We start from the raw sequence: 21835 nt of genomic DNA on the forward strand, positions 1-21835 counted from the left end.
AGGCGGAGGGTGGGAGGGAGAGAGTGGGCGGCCCCGTAGACCCGGCCCCGCTCGGAACTCGGAGGCTCAGTCGGAGCCGGAGCTCCGAGAGATACAGAAGGATGGCGTCTAACGGTAAGGGGAGCCGCTAACTGAGGAGCGGGGAGCAGAGGGAGGGAAACGCTTCCCTGTCACGACTCCCGATGAGGAGGGAGGGGCGGTTAAGAGAAAAATAATAATTTGATAACGAATTGACCGATGAATATTGAATTTTATTTCTTTTTTTCTCTCCCACCCTCCCCCACGCCATCCGCCATTTTGTTTCGATCGCCGCCGTTTGATTTTTCGGCCGGGCGCCATTTTGAATCCCCCGCCCCCTCGCACGTTTCTATTTGTTTCTTTCTTTACATATAAAATGCAAGGTATTGTTCTTTCTGTTTTCCAATTATTCCACCGCCCGGAGAGCGATGATTTTGGAGAGAGGGGTGGGGGGGCAATAAACGCCCAAGTGCGCAACCCTCCCGGGGGCGGGGAGGGAGGGAGCCGCCATTTTGTTCACCGTCGTTGTCTCTTTTCTTCACTTCATCATGTTTTTATATTCAAAATGTCGCGCCCCCCGCCCTCGATGGCACGTCGTCTCCCTATTTTTTTATTATTGGTTGGAGTGGGGGGGTTGTGTGTGTGTGTGTGTTTGGATGGTCGGATGAGGCTCCGGACCGGTGGGTGGGTCCGCCATCTTGTTCGCTCCCGCTTTTCTTTTTTTATTTAAATTACTCCTTTCATCCGCCCTCCATCGGGCGGTATCGACGTCCCCCCTGCTGCCCTGAAGGACCCCAAGCCGGAGAGGGGTCGCCCGACCCATCCACCGGTCAGGATGGAGTCGGATGCTGCCGGTGAGGAGTTGTTGGGGGGCGGGCGGGGGGTGGGAGGGTCGTCGCCGCCGCCGCCTGGACATCCGGGGAAGCGCGGCCACTGACGTCATGGCGCTGGCGGCCCGGGGGGCTCCCGCCTCTGACGTCATCGCGCAGACCCCCCCTCTCTCTCTCCCCCCCGCCCCCCCACAAAAAGAAACAGGTGTAGGTGGCCCAAGCTTAGGGGTGGGATCTGGAACTGAAACTGCCTTGTAAGGTGGGGGGGGCGGGAGGAGAACAGACACGACTTGGGGTGGTTGGAGGGGGGAGCAGGACGTGTCGGGGGTGGCGGCAGGAACCAGACACAGCGGGGGGCTTGGTGGAGCAGGCCATGACTCCTCGGGTTGGGGGGGGGGGTGGGGAGAGGGGGGAGAACCGGGGCAAGACTTGGAGGTGGGGGGGGGGTGGTGGCTGAGGAGGACATGAATGTGGGGGCAGGGCATGATTTTGGGGGGGTGGGGGCTGGTCAGGACACGACTTTTGGGGGTGGGGGCTGGACAGGACACGACTTTGGGGGGTGGGGGCTGGACAGGACACGACTCTGGGGGGTGGGGGCTGGACAGGACACGACTTTGGGGGGTGGGGGCAGGACACGACTTTGGGGGGGGTGGGGGGTGGACAGGACACGACTCTGGGGGGTGGGGGCTGGACAGGACACGACTTTGGGGGGTGGGGGCAGGACACGACTTTGGGGGTGGGGTGGGGGCTGGACAGGACACTACTCTGGGGGGTGGGGGCTGGACAGGACACGACTCTGGGGGGTGGGGGCTGGACAGGACACGACTCTGGGGGGTGGGGGCTGGACAGGACACGACTCTGGGGGGTGGGGGCTGGACAGGACACGACTCTGGGGGGTGGGGGCAGGACAGGACACGACTCTGGGGGGTGGGGGCAGGACAGGACACGACTCTGGGGGGTGGGGGCAGGACAGGACAGGACTCTGGGGGGTGGGGGCAGGACAGGACAGGACTCTGGGGGGTGGGGGCAGGACAGGACACGACTCTGGGGGGTGGGGGCAGGACAGGACACGACTCTGGGGGGTGGGGGCAGGACACGACACGACTCTGGGGGGTGGGGGCAGGACACGACACGACTCTGGGGGGTGGGGGCTGGACACGACACGACTCTGGGGGGGTGTGGGCTGGACAGGACACGACTCTGGGGGGGTGGTGGGAGGGGTTGGACAGGTCACGACCGGGGAGGCTGGGTGGTTTGAGACAGGACACGACCTGGGAGGGTGGGGAGGCTGGGTGGTTTGAGACAGGACACGACCTGCGAGGGTGGGGAGGCTGGGTGGTTTGAGACAGGACACGACCTGCGAGGGCTGGAGGCAGAGTCATCGTCAACTTGAGTCCGCTGGGTGGGTGGGGGCATCTGAGCCCTTTGGGGGTGGGGTGCTGGAGGGGCGTGGGCGCCCGGGCCAGTTGACGGGGTGGCCTGAGTCCCTGGGCAGGGGCGGCAGAGCCAGGAGCCCGCCGGCGGGGGGATAAGGGCATAAGAATTAGGAACCGGTGTAGACCACTCGGCCCCTCGAGCCTGCTCCGCCATTCATTAAGACCACGGCTGATCATCTTGTGTTTCGTTTTCAACATTCCCATCTAACCCTGATAGCCTTTGATTCCTTTGCCAAAGATGAATCTATCTCCCTCTGCCTTAAAATTCTTCAAAGACCCTGCCTCCACCACCTTCTGAGGCAGAGAGTTCCAAAGTCACACAACTCTCTGAGAGAAAATATATCTCCTCATCTCTGTCCTCAAAGGGCGTCCCCTAATTTTAAAACAGTGCCCCCTCGTTCTGGACTCATCCACAAGAGGAAACGTCTTTTACGCGAGCTTCAAGACCACTGGAGGGACGGGGACGTTGAGTCCGCCAGGGGTAACGGGCAACGGTGGGGCAGTGTTTAAAACAACCCAGGCTTAGCGCTTGTGCGAGCGGCGACATCGCCACCCCTCTGCTGGCTGAATCTCCGATTAGCGGACCCGCGCGACCAGGTGTCCCAAAGGCTGCCCTACAAATGCGGGGCAAAAGAGGGACGGGATGGGCAGTCAGAATGAGGCACAATCCTTTAAGATGTGGGGCGGTTGGTCACCTTGCCTTCAACTGAGTGAGTCGCTGGGGCCATTTTTGGAGGGGCAGTTAAAGAGTCAAACCACATGGCTGTCGTGTCTGGAGTCGCATGTAGGCCAGGCCGGGTAAGGATGGCAGATTTCCTTCCCTAGAGGACAGATGGGTTTTTCGACAATAGTTTCATTACAGATTTAGGAATTGAATTTAAATTCCACCAGCTGCTGTGGTGGGCTGTGAGCCAATGTCCCCAAAGCACTAACTGGGATGATTGGTCCAGTGACATTACCACGAAAAAGCCACCTCCCACTGACTCTGGCCTTCCAATGCCAAGAGCTTGATCACAGAACAATCGCACCATCAATACGTATCAGTGGCTTAAGTACCAATGTCTGTCTTTTTTCATCCAGGGAGCTTCACTCTGTATCTAACCCCGTGCTGTACCCGTCCTGGGAGTGTTTGATGGGGACAGTGTAGAGGGAGATTTACTCTGTATCTAACCCTGTGCTGTACCTGTCCTGGGAGTGTTTGATGGGGACAGTGTAGAGGGAGATTTACTCTGTATCTAACCCCGTGCTGTACCTGTCCTGGGAGTGTTTGATGGGGACGGTGTAGAGGGAGATATACTCTGTATCTAACCCCGTGCTGTACCTGTCCTGGGAGTGTTTGATGGGGACAGTGTAGAGGGAGGTTTACTCTGTATCTAACCCCGTGCTGTACCTGTCCTGGGAGTGTTTGATGGGGACAGTGTAGAGGGAGCTTTACTCTGTATCTAACCCCGTGCTGTACCTGTCCTGGGAGTGTTTGATGGGGACGGTGTAGAGGGAGCAGGATTTAAGATGCCGTACGTCTGGAGGGATGGTTCGGTGCTGGCGAGGTAAGGGAAGGATTTGCATGAAGTGATTCTGGGTTCTCTGGCGGGGGGAGGAGTTGCTTGGATTTGGGGGTGTGGATCGAATTTGCCGAGCGGTCCAGGCTTGGCTGTGTAAGTGGTGCTTTAGTGTGAAACGTTGGTCATGGATGCAAACTGCAGCCCTGCTTTGAGAGCTGATCGTCAGACGCCTCGTGCCGTTCAGCTGTCTGGCACAGAGAGTTCCAAAGATTTGCAGTCGCCCCCTCAGCCTGAAATACTCGCCAGAGCAGGAGGACCGGCCCCTCTGTGTCTGCCAAGCCCCTTATATACTTGAAGGAGATCACCTCTCGTTCTTCTAACCTCCAGGGAGCCTAGGCCACAGACAATGCCCGGGGCGTTGGAAACCACCTACGTGTTCCCTACATTACGCCGACAGCGTTTTTATGTTTATATCGCATCCTTGACGCAATAAAACGCCCCCGTGGCATTTCACAGGAGCATTGCAAAGCACAATTTGTCACTGAGCGACGTAAGGAGATATTGGGTCCGCTGACCGCAAGGTCGGTTTTTAAGGAGCGTTTCAAAGGAGGAGAGGGAGGGAGTTTCCGGAGCTTGGGTGAACCAGGCAGCTGGGCGCACGGCTGCTGCGTCGGGGACGATGGAAAACGGGGCCGGAATTTGAGGAGCGGAGGGGGGTGGGGGCTTGAGGGGTTGGGCGGTGCGGAGGGAATTCCAATACTGTTGCTTGACTGGAGGTCAGCGAGCACAAGGCTGATAGGGACTGGGTGTGAGCTCGTCAGTGAGGCTTTGTAGATATTTGTAGGTACACAGGGCCCCCCCTAAGCAGGGCATCCTCTTGTCTGGTTCTGTTCTCGGGTTAGAATATCTTCCATATGTTTAGGCAATGTTAGTGCAGGAGCCGCAAACACGGTTCCAAAAATATTGAAATTCTCTTGTCTTTTTTTTTCCTTTTCTAAAGCAGAGCTTGGAAACTATGGGCAATCTGCTCCCCAGAGGTGAGTTCCCTTATTCGCCAGTGGCATCCTTTGCACCGCGGGTCTCTGTTGGGGGTGCTCTTTCTTAACCTGCCAATTTGTTCCCACGCTCACAGCTACGGGACCTACAACGCCCAGCCCGGACAAGGGAGCTACACACAACCTCCGCCCCAGGGCTACAGCCACCAGAGCTACAGCAGTTATGGGCAGTCTACGGACGCGTCCACCTACGGCCAGAGTGGAAGCTACGGGTCGTCGTATAACCAGGCACAGACTGGTAGGCTGCAGTTAACTGCGTGGGATTGTTGTTCTGGTTGGGTGGGTGGGGGGGGTTGCGGGATCGGGAGGGGGATTGTCGCGAAGCTCTGGCCTCGGTTCTGAGAGGCAGGCGACACATCTCACTGTGTTTGTGACCTGCGAGGGGAGGGTTGCAGTCGCTGGTAGCATCGTAGGCGTTATATTTTTACGCCATGATTCCTCTATATTTGGCGGCAGGCGAATTGTAATCTTTTATAGGTTGGCTGTGATTGCAGCAAGCGCAAAGCATTCTTAGCTCGGCAGGCACCTTCATACCTAGCTATATCTTTGTGCTTCAGCAGGGTACGGGAGTCAGCCACCCTCGCAAGGGTACAGCCACTCTGGCCAGAGCAGCTATGGTTCAACCGGTTACGGAAATGCCCAGGCATCCCAGGCCTCCTATGGGCAGCAGTCATCTTACCCAGGCTATGGACAGCAGGCGACCTCGACCTCTTCGTCTGGCAGGTGAGCTATTGAAGAGGAGCCTCGGGCCGCCTCCTCCTCATCCCGTCTTCGAACGCTTCTGCAGCTTTCAAATTTATCGGGTGTTTTGTCTTTTGTTTTCTCGAGTTAGAGAATCCGCTCTTCATTTTCACTCCTGTCCTGAATGCTTTCACTCCCTGACTGTAGTACTGTTCTGGTCAATGTATCATTCTGACATCCGGTCGCAGAGGGGGAAAGGACAGCGTATCTAACACACTGTGACATCCGGTCCCAGAGGGGGAAAGGACAGTGTATCTAACGCACTGTGACACCCGGTCCCAGAGGGGGAAAGGACAGTGTATCTAACGCACTGTGACACCCGGTCCCAGAGGGGGAAAGGACAGTGTATCTAACGCACTGTGACACCCGGTCCCAGAGGGGGAAAGGACAGTGTATCTAACGCACTGTGACACCCGGTCCCAGAGGGGGAAAGGACAGTGTATCTAACGCACTGTGACACCCGGTCCCAGAGGGGGAAAGGACAGTGTATCTAACGCACTGTGACACCCGGTCCCAGAGGGGGAAAGGACAGTGTATCTAACGCACTGTGACACCCGGTCCCAGAGGGGGAAAGGACAGTGTATCTAACGCACTGTGACACCCGGTCCCAGAGGGGGAAAGGACAGTGTATCTAACGCACTGTGACACCCGGTCCCAGAGGGGGAAAGGACAGTGTATCTAACGCGCTGTGACACCCGGTCCCAGAGGGGGAAAGGACAGCGTATCTAACGCACTGTGACACCCGGTCCCAGAGGGGGAAAGGACAGTGTATCTAACGCACTGTGACACCCGGTCCCAGAGGTGTAAAACTAGTATCTAACACACACTCTTATATCGCAGTTAGCTTGCCATCTGGTTGTTGCTCTGTTACATTGAGCATGTTTTTTTTTTCTCTTCTCCCTTCCGATAGCAGCTACGGAGGGACAAATTCGCAGTCGCCTGCTTATGGGCACCCACAGGGAAGTGGGTATGGTCAGCAGCAGGGCTCGTACAGTCAGCAGCAAAGCTCGTACGGTCAGCAACAAGGCTCGTACGGTCAGCCGGGCTCATACGGTCAGCAGCCAGGAGGATATCAAGCCCAGCAGGGAGGATATCAAGCCCAGCAGGGAGGATATGGGCAGCAGGGACAGTACAGTGGGAGCGGTGGCGGAGGAGGAGGATCTTCAGGAGGAGGTACGTGGATAAAAGCTTCCCCTCGGTTGGAGCTATGGGAGTATCTTAAATGTGCACGAGAGGTCGGAGAGTCTCCCGCAAGCTCTAGAGAACCGATTCCTCGGCCCGGAGGGGTGGGGGATGCAGCCTCTGTGTCTACCCGGCCAAACCCCTTCAGAATGGGGGAGAACGTAGGCCCAATTTACTCAGCCTCTCATCTGGAAGGAGTCAATGGTTCTCCTTCCCATCCAGGGCTTGTCAGACTGTGCGGCCAGCCTGCTGTTCTCAGCCACCCCACTCTCCTTATGTAAACCGTGAGCAGACTCGACCCCGTGAGTGGGGAAGGCCAGTTGATCGGGTCGGGGGGAGGGAGCGGGCGCACGGGTTGGCTCACAGGGTGAGGGTCGTGGGTGAGCGTTGTTTGGGGTGGGTCGAGTCTGCAGTGGGCTCAGACTGCAGTGACGAAGCTTTGACATACAGGCGAGGGCTGCGATCTGTGGCACTTCCTGTTCCCCTCGCTCCATCCAGTAAGCCGTGGTCTCACGTTGCCTCCTTTTTTCTCGTTTCCTTTCTTGTCGCTAAAGCCGGATACAACCAAGACACCAGCCCCTCGGGTGGTTACGGCGGCCAGGAGCCCGGTGGCTACGGAGGTCAGCAGGACAGTCGGGGCAGGGGCCGAGGAGGCTACAACCGCGGCGGTGGATTTGAGCGAGGCGGCGGAAGAGGAGGTCGTGGAGGTCGCGGCGGGGGCATGGGGTAAGGGTCGGCGCCTCCTTAACCTTTTCCCCCTCTCGCGCGTCCACTAACCTGTCTTTTCACACTCTCGGGGATCGTTTTGGGGGAGGGGGTTGGGGGAGAAAGGAGCTGTCTCCCGATCGCTGCCCAGGTTTTAACGCATCTGCGATGGTTTTTATGAGCAAGGACCACTGGGCCCTGTCACAAGCAACACATGATTAACTGATGGTGTTTTAAAAACAAAAAGTTGGACAGACTCTCTGTTCCGAGGCCTCTGCTGTGTTTGAAGATAATGCTTTTTCGTTTTACCAAAAGTTACCTTTCTGTCCTCCGATTCTGGTCAGACCCCTGAACTGTGGTTGTTAAAAGGTTTTCACTGTGACGAGACAGCACTGCTGAGGCTCCACCCAGCCCATTCCTGGTTGGTGCGTTTCCGTGTCTTTGTGTATATATGTGTGTGTGTGTGTATATACGTTCACTCTACAAAGTGACCAGTGGCATTCCTGTTCAAAGGTTTTTGAACGAGCAGAAGGTTAAAAGAGTGTTGCAATAGGCTTGAAGGGTATAGGGCCTCGAGGAAGGAGTCTGCATTGAGAAGGGGATTAAACAAACCACTGGCTCACGTTTGGTGCGGCGGGGCAGGTGGTGTTTGAAAGCGTGGATCTAGTGACCCTACGAGAGGTGGCGTTCGCGGGCGTGTGATGGAACCAGCAGTGACGGTGACCCCACCGTCCCCTGCCTCGCTCTCTGGCCGTGAGCAGGTTATCCTGCCTGGCGCCACTTTTTTTTTGTGCTTGTGGTTTTATTTATTTTTTGGTAAACCTCTGTCGCCCCACCGCCCCCCCCGACTGAGACCCCAGCGGCATGCGACCCTCCCCTCGGGGCTTCAGGTGTGGGGCAGTCGGCCTGCCTTGCGCACTGCAACCGTACGGGCGGAGCGATGGCTCTGAGCTTCAAGTGCCTGTGGCGGGACCTCGTCGAGCCTGGGCTGTTTGCCCACCCGTGCTGGGGCGAGATTTTTATTGCAGACTAGCCGGTCTTTTTTCTCCGCTGTGCCGGTGAGTATGTTGAGGTCTGGGTTAAATGAAAGCAAGTGTCTTTACTTTGAAAATATATATATCTATATAAACAGAGTGCTTTCACCTTGTTCTGATGTTAACAAATTCTACAATTTTGTGTGCCACAGGTTTCAGAGTGAAATGAACTTGTCACTTCTTCACCTTCCACACTAGTTTTACATAACCAATCGCTTGTCTCTTTTTAAAAAAAAAAATCAAAATGATCCAAGGGGGAGTAAAATGCATGTTTCACACACAAGTTAAAATACTATCACAAACTAGCCTGGTCAGCCGATTTTATTTATTTATTTTCAAAAAAAAAAAGGTTAACGCAAGTCTTATATATTTTTTAAAAAAACAATGTCTTGTTATATATACACACACAAAGCTCTGGTGTAGCAATGGTTTGCGTTTGAAGATGTGAACTTCAAAATAGCAGAAGACAAGATGAGGTGTACTTACAATAGACGCTATGTGGTGTAAACCTATATATCATTTGAGTCCTGTATTTTATATATCTTATCTATCCTTTTTAAAAACAAAAACAAATGAGGTTTGAAGGGCTGTTAATGGTTTAAAAAATTTGGCTTGAGCTTAGGTCTGCAATTGTCCTTTTTTAAACGAGGTTTGGTGTTAGTCGAGTACGTTTTACGGTGAAATTTTGACAGTTGAGGGCTTTCTGAAGAACCGGACGATGTCCAGGAAAGATATGGTTTTGGTACCAGTATCATGAAAGGTCTGGTCTGAAGACGAAATAAAAAAACAAGTATATATACCTATATATATATATATTCAGTAGAACCTTAAGCCTAAGTTGACAACACGACACACGCACGCACATGTGGAAAAAGCTTCAATGTCTTCAAATTTGTCTCCTCAGCGGTGGTGAACGAGGTGGATTCACTAAGTTTGGTGGTAAGTGAAGAGTTAAGCAACTCGAAAAAGCAAAAAAAAAATAAAAAAAAATAAATAAACGAAAAAATGAAACGAAAGAACCATTGAAATGTGATAGTCTGTGATGATGAAGGAAAGCCACTGTGAATCAGGGTGTATAACCTATTGAGGGGGGGGGGGCGGGGGGAGGTGTGACGACCTTTTGGGATAGGGTGGGGAGGTGGTGAGCTGCTCTTCTGACAAATCAATGGGGTCCCGTCAGTGCAGCTCCTTTTTGAATGCTGTAGGCACGGAGTGTTCATCCTTCACTGTGGGAGGGTTGAAAAAAAATCTAAAACTGTGTGTGCGTATGTAAATTAAACCGGGTTAAGGTGTTTCTGATTTGCATGTATGGATACACTGGTGTCTGTTAAAACTAAACCAAAAAAAGTGGCAATGTTTTGTGAAAACACTACCAAGTACGGGCAATATATTTGACCGGTTGTCAATTTTGGTTCATAAGGGGAAAGGTTTCTTATTACAACAATGTGTTCAAATTTGTTTCCCTCCCTCCCTTGGCACGGTTAGGCTTCCAATGGGTTATCCGTGAGGCAGGTTCTGGTATAAGTTTTATTTGTATGTGTGTGTGTTTGCGTGGATCTGCGTACCTATGAGCCGTTTCTGGCATTGGGCAGGCCGATCCAGACGGGCCCGGAGTTCGCCCCGTCTGCCGGGAGCAGCAGAAATGGCTTGCGTCCCAGCACAGGCTTCATAAGTACCTAAGCGGGCATAAATGGCATCCTCCGCTTGTGACCTATGCCGGCCCCCGCCACCCAGCCCTGTTGTTCTGGCTTAAACGTTTCACGGGCATCTTGTGTGCGAGTCGGCTACCCCGACCGTACAGAAGTGACCGCTCTTTTTCTCTCTCCCGTTTCGTCCCAACGCCTTCCCTCCATATGCGTCCGGACGCCCGTTTTGCGTTCCAGAAGCTGATAAAGGTAATGGGATGTGCCGGAACTGTAGCCCGGCGATCCGGTGGCAGCTCGTGACCGGAGCGCTGGCTCAGGGCGGGGACCGACTCTTGTTCCCGAGTGCTGCCGTCCGTTCTGCTTTTGTTGTTGCTGTCAATGTTTTCTGCTTTTCCGGTTTGCTGTGGGTCAGAGGCCCTGTGGCAGACTGACCTCGCCCTCTGCTGCAGCACAAGGCTGTGTTGGCAAAGTGTAGATCCATTGTAGGGTGCTGAAGCCTGTGTGGCAGGGGATGGTGGTGTGAAATCCCTGATGCTGGGGGTTAAGAGGGGTTGCTGGGGAAGAATGCACAAGATCGTCATGTGGCGTTTTTAAGGTCTTCACTTTATTGAACTGTTTGGTGCATATGTTAAGGTGCCAAAGAGGGTTTTCCCCTCATTCTGCAGGATGCCTGCGAATATCTTAAGTAAGTCAGCCGACGAGGAGTGTGACGGTGGGAAGGGGGCATTTAAAGTAAAACGGCCCTCCACTCATTCCAGTCTACAATCTGGTGTGTGTGGCCAGTGCTTTGAAACAAAGGAGGAGAGTCTGCACAATGGTCAGGGTGCTACCCTTCGTAGTCAGGCCTGTGCTGCGTAGGTAGATGTGTCTGAGACCACTGGAGCAGCCTCTGTACAGCCGATCCTGCGAGCCTGGGCGGCCACCGGCTGGGTCCGACCTCTTGAGATTCCGTGGCGGAACACAGTTCCTATTTATTTTTTAAAAGTAAAAGATTTAAATGCACGCACCCACACATTGAAAACTAAAAAGCTACTGTATGAGAAATGTTGCTGCAATTGCCCATTTAATCCAGTGCACCAGAGACGCTGCCTCTGTCGGAGTTTGCAACCAGAGGGCATTCAGAGTAAGATGGGTTTGCCAATTGCGGCTCTGAGATCTGAATTCAAGTAGCAAGACTGCGAAAGTGCTCCAACTGGTTATGGGCCAGTAGAGTTGCAGGAAGAGGCAAATAATTTTTTTATACGTATATATTTTACATGCACACACTTAACTAAAACATAACTGCGCTCTGGGTTCTGTGTACTTGATGCTCAGCAATATCATGGTGCTTTTTTTAAAAAGGTCTCATTTCTTGTGGGTTTGGAACTGGTTCCTAGCTGATGTGGAATTGACAGAACACACTAGGAGGGTCCTTTTCCTTTCGTGGGACACGTACTGGAGGCGAGCTGAGAAGCTGGCTATAAGATTGATTCATTCACTCATGTCTTGAGCACATGTGCCAATGTTGGATCTTGACACTTGTGGTGGTCGCATTTACATGCCTGTTATGTGCTGTGGATATTTTTCACTGTTTGTGGGGGCTGGCGTTGGGCGGGGCTGTTTTAGTTGAGAGCCGATTATTTTCCTCACCGCTGAATCCCTCCTCTCTCTCTTTTCGTATTGAAGGTCTTCGAGACCAAGGACCAGGAGCACCAAACCCGGGTAGGAGACCATTTTCTCTTCTGCCTTAACAAGCAACGACTTCTTTTCTGTCTCTCTTGGTCTGACTCGTTGCCTCGCCACTGTCTCTGTCTGTCTGTGTCTCTCTCTCTCGCTGTCTGTGTGTCTCTCTCTCGCTGTCTGTGTGTCTCTCTCTCGCTGTCTGTGTGTCTCTCTCTCGCTGTCTGTGTGTCTCTCTCTCGCTGTCTGTGTGTCTCTCTCTCGCTGTCTGTGTGTCTCTCTCTCGCTGTCTGTGTCTCTCTCTCTTGCTGTCTGTGTCTCTCTCTCTTGCTGTCTGTGTCTCTCTCTCTCGCTGTCTGTGTGTCTCTCTCTCGCTGTCTGTGTGTCTCTCTCTCGCTGTCTGTGTGTCTCTCTCGCTGTCTGTGTGTCTCTCTCTCGCTGTCTGTGTGTCTCTCTCTCGCTGTCTGTGTGTGTGTCTCTCGCTGTCTGTGTGTGTGTCTCTCGCTGTCTGTGTGTGTGTCTCTCGCTGTCTGTGTGTCTCTCTCGCTGTCTGTGTGTGTGTCTCTCGCTGTCTGTGTGTGTGTCTCTCGCTGTCTGTGTGTGTCTCTCTCGCTGTCTGTGTGTCTCTCTCTCTCGCTGTCTGTGTGTCTCTCTCTCTCGCTGTCTGTGTGTCTCTCTCTCTCGCTGTCTGTGTGTGTCTCTCTCTCGCTGTCTGTGTGTGTCTCTCGCTGTCTGTGTGTCTCTCTCTCGCTGTCTGTGTGTGTCTCTCTCTCGCTGTCTGTGTGTGTCTCTCTCTCGCTGTCTGTGTGTGTCTCTCTCTCTCTCGCTGTCTGTGTGTCTCTCTCTCTCTCGCTGTCTGTGTGTGTCTCTCTCTCGCTGTCTGTGTGTGTCTCTCTCTCTCTCGCTGTCTGTGTGTGTCTCTCTCTCTCTCGCTGTCTGTGTGTGTCTCTCTCTCTCTCGCTGTCTGTGTGTGTCTCTCTCTCTCGCTGTCTGTGTGTGTCTCTCTCTCTCTCGCTGTCTGTGTGTGTCTCTCTCTCTCGCTGTCTGTGTGTGTGTCTCTCTCTCTCGCTGTCTGTGTGTGTGTCTCTCTCTCTCGCTGTCTGTGTGTGTGTCTCTCTCTCTCGCTGTCTGTGTGTGTGTGTCTCTCTCTCTCGCTGTCTGTGTGTGTGTGTCTCTCTCTCTCGCTGTCTGTGTTTGTGTGTGTCTCTCTCTCGCTGTCTGTGTGTGTGTGTCTCTCTCTCTCGCTGTCTGTGTGTGTGTGTCTCTCTCTCTCGCTGTCTGTGTGTGTGTCTCTCTCTCTCGCTGTCTGTGTGTGTGTCTCTCTCTCTCGCTGTCTGTGTGTGTGTCTCTCTCTCTCGCTGTCTGTGTGTGTGTCTCTCTCTCTCGCTGTCTGTGTGTGTGTCTCTCTCTCGCTGTCTGTGTGTGTGTCTCTCTCTCTCTCGCTGTCTGTGTGTGTGTCTCTCTCTCTCGCTGTCTGTGTGTGTGTCTCTCTCTCTCGCTGTCTGTGTGTGTGTCTCTCTCTCTCGCTGTCTGTGTGTGTGTCTCTCTCTCTCGCTGTCTGTGTGTGTCTCTCTCTCTCTCTCGCTGTCTGTGTGTGTGTGTCTCTCTCTCTCTCGCTGTCTGTGTGTGTCTCTCTCGCTGTCTGTGTGTGTGTCTCTCTCGCTGTCTGTGTGTGTGTGTCTCTCTCTCTCGCTGTCTGTGTGTGTGTCTCTCTCTCTCTCTCTCTCGCTGTCTGTGTGTGTGTCTCTCTCTCTCTCTCTCTCTCTCGCTGTCTGTGTGTGTGTCTCTCTCTCTCTCTCGCTGTCTGTGTGTGTCTCTCTCTCTCTCTCTCGCTGTCTGTGTGTGTCTCTCTCTCTCGCTGTCTGTGTGTGTCTCTCTCTCTCGCTGTCTGTGTGTGTCTCTCTCTCTCGCTGTCTGTGTCTCTCTCTCTCTCTCTCTCGCTGTCTGTGTGTCTCTCTCTCTCTCTCTCTCGCTGTCTGTGTGTGTGTGTCTCTCTCTCGCTGTCTGTGTGTGTGTGTCTCTCTCTCGCTGTCTGTGTGTGTGTGTCTCTCTCTCTCGCTGTCTGTGTGTGTGTGTCTCTCTCTCTCTCGCTGTCTGTGTGTGTGTGTCTCTCTCTCTCTCTCTCTCTCTCTCGCTGTCTGTGTGTGTGTCTCTCTCTCTCTCTCTCTCTCGCTGTCTGTGTGTGTGTCTCTCTCTCTCTCTCGCTGTCTGTGTGTGTCTCTCTCTCTCGCTGTCCGTGTGTGTGACTCTCTCTCTCTCGCTGTCCGTGTGTGTGACTCTCTCTCTCTCGCTGTCCGTGTGTGTGACTCTCTCTCTCGCTGTCCGTGTGTGTCTCTCTCTCTCTCGCTGTCCGTGTGTGTCTCTCTCTCTCTCTCGCTGTCTGTGTGTGTGTCTCTCTCTCTCTCTCGCTGTCTGTGTGTGTGTCTCTCTCTCTCTCTCTCGCTGTCTGTGTGTGTGTCTCTCTCTCTCTCTCGCTGTCTGTGTGTGTCTCTCTCTCTCTCGCTGTCTGTGTGTGTGTGTCTCTCTCTCTCTCTCTCTCGCTGTCTGTGTGTGTGTCTCTCTCTCTCTCGCTGTCTGTGTGTGTGTGTCTCTCTCGCTGTCTGTGTGTGTGTGTCTCTCTCTCTCTCGCTGTCTGTGTGTGTGTGTCTCTCTCTCTCTCGCTGTCTGTGTGTGTGTCTCTCTCTCTCTCTCTCTCTCGCTGTCTGTGTGTGTGTGTCTCTCTCTCCCGCTGTCTGCGTGTGTGTGTCTCTCTCTCTCTCTCTCGCTGTCTGCGTGTGTGTGTCTCTCTCGCTGTCTGTGTGTGCGCGTGCACGTCTCTCTCTCCCTTGCCCCTCCCCAACGAGTTTTATGCCACCGTCTAATTTAACTGTGCCATCTGCTCATAGGATCTGATCAGGATAATTCTGACAACAACACCATCTTTGTCCAGGGGCTGGGCGATAGCGTGACCGTCGAGTCGGTGGCAGAATTCTTCAAGCAGATCGGTGTGATCAAGGTAAGCCCATTGTTTTGCTCTCTCTCAATTCCCCGGCCCCCTCCCCCAGGCCGGCCTCGGGTGTGTGCTCCCCCCTTGCTCTTCATGAGTACCAGGTCCTCATGCCAAGATGGCGTACCCACCCTGGGCGTGTGGCTCAGAGCCACCAGTGCCCGGCGGCGTTTAGAGGTCAGTGCTTGCACGCAGGGTGGCTCCCACTCTGCCGGGTGGATGGAAGGCTGTTGGCGCTCCGCTCAGACACCCAGGAAACCACAGGGTCCTGGGTCGAGCGGAGCAACATGGACGCATTTGCCCCTTTTCAACGCCTCGATTTTAATCTTCCCCCTTCACCTGCTCTGCTCCGAGGAGAACGATCCCAGCTCCCCCAGCCTCCACATGAATTGAAGTCCCTGGTCGTTGGTACAGTTCTAGTAAATCTACAGGGAGGCTCAGCAGGCTCTGGCGGCATCTGTAGGGGGGGAAACTAAGTTAATGTTTTGGGCCCTTGACCGTTCATCGGAACTGGGTAAAGTCAGAAATGTAATAGGATTTGAGCAAGGGATGGGTGAGGCAAGGAGAAAAGGAAGGCCTGTGATAGGTTAGAAGGCGGGAGAGATTGAATGGCAGGAGTTAGTCTTCCAGGGCCAAAGAGAATGGCGCTGGGGCAAGAAAAGAAATAAACGTGATGCTACGGCCTCCAAGCAAAAATAAAATCGAGAAAAGCAGGCGTGCAAAGTAAAGTACCTAGAGCACTTATAAAGAGAGACTGCTGGGACGCAGGTAGTCGGTAGGAAGCACACACGTGTGATGTCGAATTCTGTGAATAAACCCTATTAAGATGATATCCTGAAATTGTTGAACTCCGTGCTGAGACCTGAAGGTTGCAAAGCGACTGATCAGGGAATGAGGCGCTGTTCCTCAAAGCTTGCGTTGGGTTTCACTGGAACAGTGTGCGGGCCAAGGGCACAGAGGTCAGTGTGAGAGTGAGGTGAACTGAAATGGTAAGCTATGGGAAAGGAAGTGTTGGGGGGAGAGTCCTGCGGACTGAGCCGATGTTGCGCAAAGTGGTCACCCATTCTGCCTTTGCCCTCCCCGATGCAGAGGGGATTACACTGAGCAGCGGATACGGCTGACTAGATTGGAAGTCGTGCACATAATTAAAACAGTGGGAGGGATACTGTGGGGCTCCCCCTGCGCGATGAGTGCCTTACAGGAACCTGACCTCTTCTCGTACCCCTTTCACCACTCTGCCAGGTAAACAAGAGGACGGGCCAGCCAATGATCAACCTGTACACGGACCGTGAGACCGGCAAGCTGAAGGGGGAGGCGACAGTTTCGTTTGATGACCCTCCTTCCGCCAAGGCAGCCATCGACTGGTTCGACGGTGAGTGGCCGAGCAATGCCGCTTCTCTTGGTGTCGGGGGATAGGGTGTGCGCTCTGAGCTGAGGCAGGTGGCCCCAGCCATTACCTTATGGAATGGCAGGGCACGGCACAAGGGGCCGAATGGCCTGCTCCGATTTCTTGTGGTCCTGTCAGCTCTGCCTAGGGAGGGGCTATAGACGTTAGCCCCACACTCCGGGAGTGAACAGCCGAACCTGACCCTGTGTTGACCGGAGAGTGATCGGCTCGAAGCGTCATTATCTCATCTTCAGTCACTTTCTAGCTTAACACTACTTTTTGACTCTTAATGTGGGTTAGGAATTGCTTCCTCCCCCCTTTGTTAATAGTATGTTAGTTATGTTGCTAAGTTGAATCAGTGAGGGGTATTGTTAATTAAGTACCTAGAGCACTTATGAAGAGAAACTGCTGGGACACGGGGAAACCTTGAGCACATATAAAGAGAGACCGCTGGGACGTGGGTAATAGGTAAGCAGAAAACGTGTGTGATGCTGCGTTCTGAGAGTAACCCCATTATCAAGAAGAGTATTGGTGCCTAATTTTATGCTTCGCTAACCGGCTCTGGGTTGAATGGACACCCCTCTCCCACAGTGAGCTACCACCTTGCTCTGACCCACCCCTAGCACCCGCGACCTCAAATTTCAACTGTGTCCAATTTTTCTTTCCTTTTTGCCTTTTGCAGGGAAGGAATTTAACGGTAATATGATCAAGGTGTCCTTTGCCACGCGGCGGACGGAGTTCAGTCGGGGCGGCATGAGAGGAGGCGGAGGAGGAGGAAGAGGTGGCGGAGGCGGCCGAGGTGGTCAGTTGTCATTTTTAATTTCACCTGTTGCCAATTTTTAAAATTTATATCTGAAAGTGCGAGTCGTAGCCCTTTTCTATAACCCCGCTCAGGGACTTGAGACTCTTAAAACTTTACCGACCGTTTTCTTTGTCTTTGTCTGCGTTGCACAGCACCAATGGGTCGTGGAGGATATGGTGGTGGTGGTGGTGGTGGTGGAGGTGGAGGTCCTCGTGGTGGATTCTCCAGTGGTGGCGGAGGAGGAGGAGGAGGCGGCGGTGGTTCAGGTGGCGGTCAGCAGCGAGCTGGGGACTGGAAGTGCACCAATCCGTAAGTAGGGGCGGCACCTGTGGGTGGGTGGCCCGGGGCTCGATACCCAAATGCCCAGGCAGAGAAACCCCCTAGATCACGATTGTTCGGTATCTGCCAGCGGTGGGAAGGGAACAGAATCGCCAGGAGGAGGGCCATTCGGCCTGTCGTGTCTGTACTGGACCACGAATGCAATTCACTTAGTGCCATTAGTCTGCCTTTCTTCCCGTTAACCCTGCTCAGTCTCCCTTGCCCGATTAATCCCATTCCCTCTCGAATACCTCGATTTGACCCTCCCTCCCCCCACACCCTCAGGCAGCGTGTTCCGGACCCTAACCCCTCGCTGCGTGAAGAAGTTTCTCCTCGTGTCTCCGTCGCTCCTTTTACCCATCGCCTTCAATCCGTGTCCCTCTGCTTCTCCATCCTTCCCCCAATGGGAACAGTTTCTCCCGATCCACTCTCCCCCCCCTCACGATTTTGAACACCCCGATCAGATCTCCTTTCGACCTTCTCTTCTCCGAGGAGAACAATCCCAACTTCTCCAATCGATCCATGGAACTGAAGTTCCTCGTCCCTGGAATCATTCTCGTGAATCTTTCCCGCACTCTCTCTCTCTCTCTCTCTCTCTCTCTCTCTCCAATTCCCTCACATCCTTCCCGAAGTGCAGATCCCAGAACTGGACACAACACTCCAGCCGAAGGTGTTTCATACAACGGCCCATCCTTTCTCCCCCACCACCAGCTGCAGCCACCACTAGCCCCACAGCTTGGGCATTGACTCCTCCCATTAATGGGGGGGAGGTGGGCGCTAATGGTGTAGCGTGGAGGGGGGCCAATGCTGTCAGAGCAGAGGCAGGCTCCAGCCCTGAGGTGAGAGAGATTCCGTACAGAGTCTGTCTCTGTAGCTGCTCCTCGACAGGTGGCAGCGGGAGCTCGAGGGGAGCCTAGCGGGGCCATTGGTGGGAAACGTGGTGGCTTCCTGCAGGCCAGCCGGGCGTTTGTTCGCGGGGCAGTGCTGCGCCTCCGCTTGACGGAGAAGAGAGATCTTATTCTCTCGAGTTCACCTGGCTGTGCCACGCTCCTGAACGTGGTCATGTTGTACGGGGGCGGGTGGGAAGCGGTGGGGGAGGGGCGCGGATTGTTGTCGGCGCTGAGCAGGGCTCTGGGCGCTTCTCTTAAGCCGGTGTCCCGTGTTTTGTTTCCTCGTGGGCAGGACGTGCGGCAATATCAATTTCTCCTGGAGGAACGAGTGTAACCAGTGCAAATCAGCGAAGCCCGAAGGAGCTGGAGGCCCCCCACCAATGGGTACGGCAAGAGTTCATTTCTGCCCCGTCTTGTGCTTTTTCGCTTTGGTTGTCTTCACACGAAACAAAATGGTGGTTTGGTAGAATGAGTTGCGCACAATCATGTAACGTCCAAAAGCCTGATCCGGATGTTTTTCTGTGTTTCGTTTTGTTTCCCGCCCACGCTCAGCGAAAAGGTCTCATCCGTGCTCCTGACGGGCGGAATGCCAAGTGCATCGAGCTCTGGACTCTTCGTTTTGTTTTCCTGCCCTAATCCAGAATGGTGGTGAAAAGCATAGGGGAGATTTACTCTGTATCTAACCCCGTGCTGTACCTGTCCTGGGAGTGTTTGATGGGGACAGTGTAGAGGGAGATTTACTCTGTATCTAACCCCGTGCTGTACCTGTCCTGGGAGTGTTTGATGGGGACGGTGTAGAGGGAGATTTACTCTGTATCTAACCCTGTGCTGTACCTGTCCTGGGAGTGTTTGATGGGGACAGTGTAGAGGGAGATTTACTCTGTATCTAACCCCGTGCTGTACCTGTCCTGGGAGTGTTTGATGGGGACGGTGTAGAGGGAGATTTACTCTGTATCTAACCCCGTGCTGTACCTGTCCTGGGAGTGTTTGATGGGGACGGTGTAGAGGGAGATTTACCCTGTATCATTCGAGGGCTGGCTTCCTCTATCTCCCTGCTTAACCCCTCCACCTCAACTCCATCCCACAAAAGAGTTGTTAAATTGTATCATGTGTTTGGCACTCACAGGTGGATTCGGAGGTGACCGTGGTGGGGGTGGTGAGCGTGGAAGCCGGGGTGGATTTGACCGCGGTGGATTCCGGGGCCGTGGTGGGGACCGAGGCGGTTTCCGTGGCAGAGGTGGAGACCGAGGTGGTTACGGCATGGGGGCTGGTAAAATGGACTCCAGGTAAGCAGTGCTGCTGGGGTCCGCTCATGGCGAGTGGCATTTTAACCCCCCCCCCCCCCTTCGCGTCCCTGCACCCACCCCAGGGCTTAAACATGTTAAACGCATCTACTCATCTCCGGACTCAACTATTCCAACACTATTTGTTTGGTCTCCCTCGTTAAGCCCTCAGTCTGGCAATGGCTTCATTTTAAAATGCTCATCCTTGTTTCCAAATCCCTCATCTGCCCTCATCCCTCACTATCTCCTCCAGCCCCTACACCCCTCCCTATCTCTGTAACCTCCTACAGCTCCTACAACCCTCCATATCTCTGTAACCTCCTACAGCCCCTACAACCCTCCCTATCTCTGTAACCTCCTACACCCCTCCCTATCTCTGTAACCTCCTCCAGCCCCTACAACCCTCCCTATCTCTGTAACCTCCTCCAGCCCCTACAACCCTCCCTATCTCTGTAACCTCCTCCAGCCCCTACAACCCTCCCTATCTCTGTAACCTCCTACAGCCCCTACAACCCTCCCTATCTCTGTAACCTCCTACACCCCTCCCTATCTCTGTAACCTCCTCCAGCCCCTACAACCCTCCCTATCTCTGTAACCTCCTCCAGCCCCTACACCCCTCCCTATCTCTGTAACCTCCTCCAGCCCCTACGACCCTCCAAGATCTTTGCGCTCCACCAATTCTGCCCCTCAGCCCCACTCAATGATTCCCATTGCTTCACCTGCAGGGTGGGGGGCCCTAAGCTCTGGAATTCCCTCCCTCGACCTCCCCGCCCCTCGGCTTTGCTTTCCTCTTAAGACACCCCTCGAAGCTGACCTCTCTCAGGCTTAATCCGTTGCCTCCCTGACTGTAAAGAACTCTTGAACGCTCTGGCTATCGAGAGCCACATTTCAGTCCTCAGTGTTGGCTGCCCGATTGTAATAGTTGTTCTGTCTTGTCTTCTTTTGAAGGAGTGACCACAGGCAGGATCGGCGAGAGCGGCCCTATTAGATCGTGTACATATTCATTGGGACCATGGGATTTCTACCTTCCGTTTTTTAATTTGATATACCGTTCCTGTGTCGGTATGTGCTGTGAACTGTCTAATAACCATTGCGTTGTGTGAGAGGAGCCGGATTTTTGTTTATTTTTTTGTATCGGTTGGATTTTACCTGTATTTTCGCAAAAGTTGACATTAAAGCTTCCAAATGTTTTAACAACCCTGGTGGACTGGTCCTCGTTCCGAGAGGGGGAGCGCCTCCTGGTGGCCTAGATTTGGAAGGCTGCCAGCAGCCAAGCCAAAGGAGCTGACTTTTTAGTCTCCCGACCCGTTCTCAAAAGCTGCGCATCCTGTCGAGGAAAGGAAAGGAAAGGTCGATGTCTTTCACCTCTTAACACGCGAGCACAAGATTCTCCATCAAGTGAGTTAGGCAGCCCCCGGTCCAAAGCTCAGGAGCTGGTTGCGGGGGGGGAGGATGTGCTGACAGTTTCTGCCTCTACCACCCTCGTGGGGTGTGAGCTCCAGATCACTCGACAGAAACGTTTCCCTCGCCTCCAACTCTACCAATTTTACCCTCACCCCGGAGACCAATCACCTTGGAGATATTTATTCTCTGCACGGCCATAGGGTCCGGTGCAGAAAGAGGCCCTTCAGCCCATTGTGCCTGCACCGGCCAAAAAAATAAAAGGGGGCAAAAGGAAACCAGCCGCTCATTTTAACCCCACGTTCTAGCCCCAGGTCCGTGGCTTGCTGGGCCGTTCCCGAGGGGCAGTTACAGAGGCTCGGGCCACATCACGGTGGCTCACATGTAGGCCGGAGGAGGTAAAGACAGCAGATTTCCTCTCCCGAAGGCCACGACTGAAGCAGGCGGGTTTCTACAACAACCGCTGATGCGTTTCACGCCCCCCCCCCGCCCCCCGACTGAGATTAGCTTTCAGTTTTTGTTCATTGTTTAATTCTGAATATTTAGATTCAGCAATTGAACCTTCTGAATTCCGACTGCCGTGGTGGGATTTGAGCCCCCATCCCCAGAGCTATAGCCTGGGCCTCCGGGTTACTTGTCCAGTGAAATTAGCTCGGGTGTACCGTCCATCCGTTGTCTCCCCCCCACCTCCTCTGCCCACCGTCCAGACTGAACCTGTGACATTGCAGCAATCCCAGATCCTGGAATTGAAACCCCCAAACAAACCCAACTGATGGGCGAGATTTCACCTGCACCTTCTCCAAATCGACAGAAATTGGGCGTGCGTGAACAGACGAGTGGTATTTCGAATTATGCTTCAAATAGCTTGTGCAATAAAGTATGATTTAATCTCCGAGCCTTGCTCCCAGCACCTCCGTCGCACCTCAGGCAGCCTCAAAATGTCCTTTAAAATCTTGACCC

The 21835-nt window shown here is 53.9% G+C and overlaps 1 protein-coding gene across 1 annotated transcript; it reads left to right on the plus strand.

Moving 5' to 3' along the window:
- Positions 1 to 20671, plus strand: fus (FUS RNA binding protein). The gene is made up of 15 exons (XM_078535483.1): positions 1 to 114; positions 4787 to 4823; positions 4919 to 5079; positions 5402 to 5564; positions 6496 to 6755; positions 7319 to 7490; positions 9408 to 9442; positions 11815 to 11850; positions 14694 to 14803; positions 16037 to 16166; positions 16864 to 16983; positions 17136 to 17292; positions 18484 to 18575; positions 19318 to 19477; positions 20423 to 20671. Exons 1-15 carry the CDS (start codon positions 102 to 104, stop codon positions 20460 to 20462), a joined length of 1686 nt encoding a protein of 561 aa, XP_078391609.1. The 5' UTR covers positions 1 to 101; the 3' UTR covers positions 20463 to 20671.
- Positions 20672 to 21835: the final 1164 nt, after the last annotated feature.

Source organism: Cetorhinus maximus, unplaced genomic scaffold (assembly GCF_964194155.1).
Source record: "Cetorhinus maximus unplaced genomic scaffold, sCetMax3.hap1.1 HAP1_SCAFFOLD_488, whole genome shotgun sequence".
NCBI classification, from domain to species: domain Eukaryota; kingdom Metazoa; phylum Chordata; class Chondrichthyes; order Lamniformes; family Cetorhinidae; genus Cetorhinus; species Cetorhinus maximus.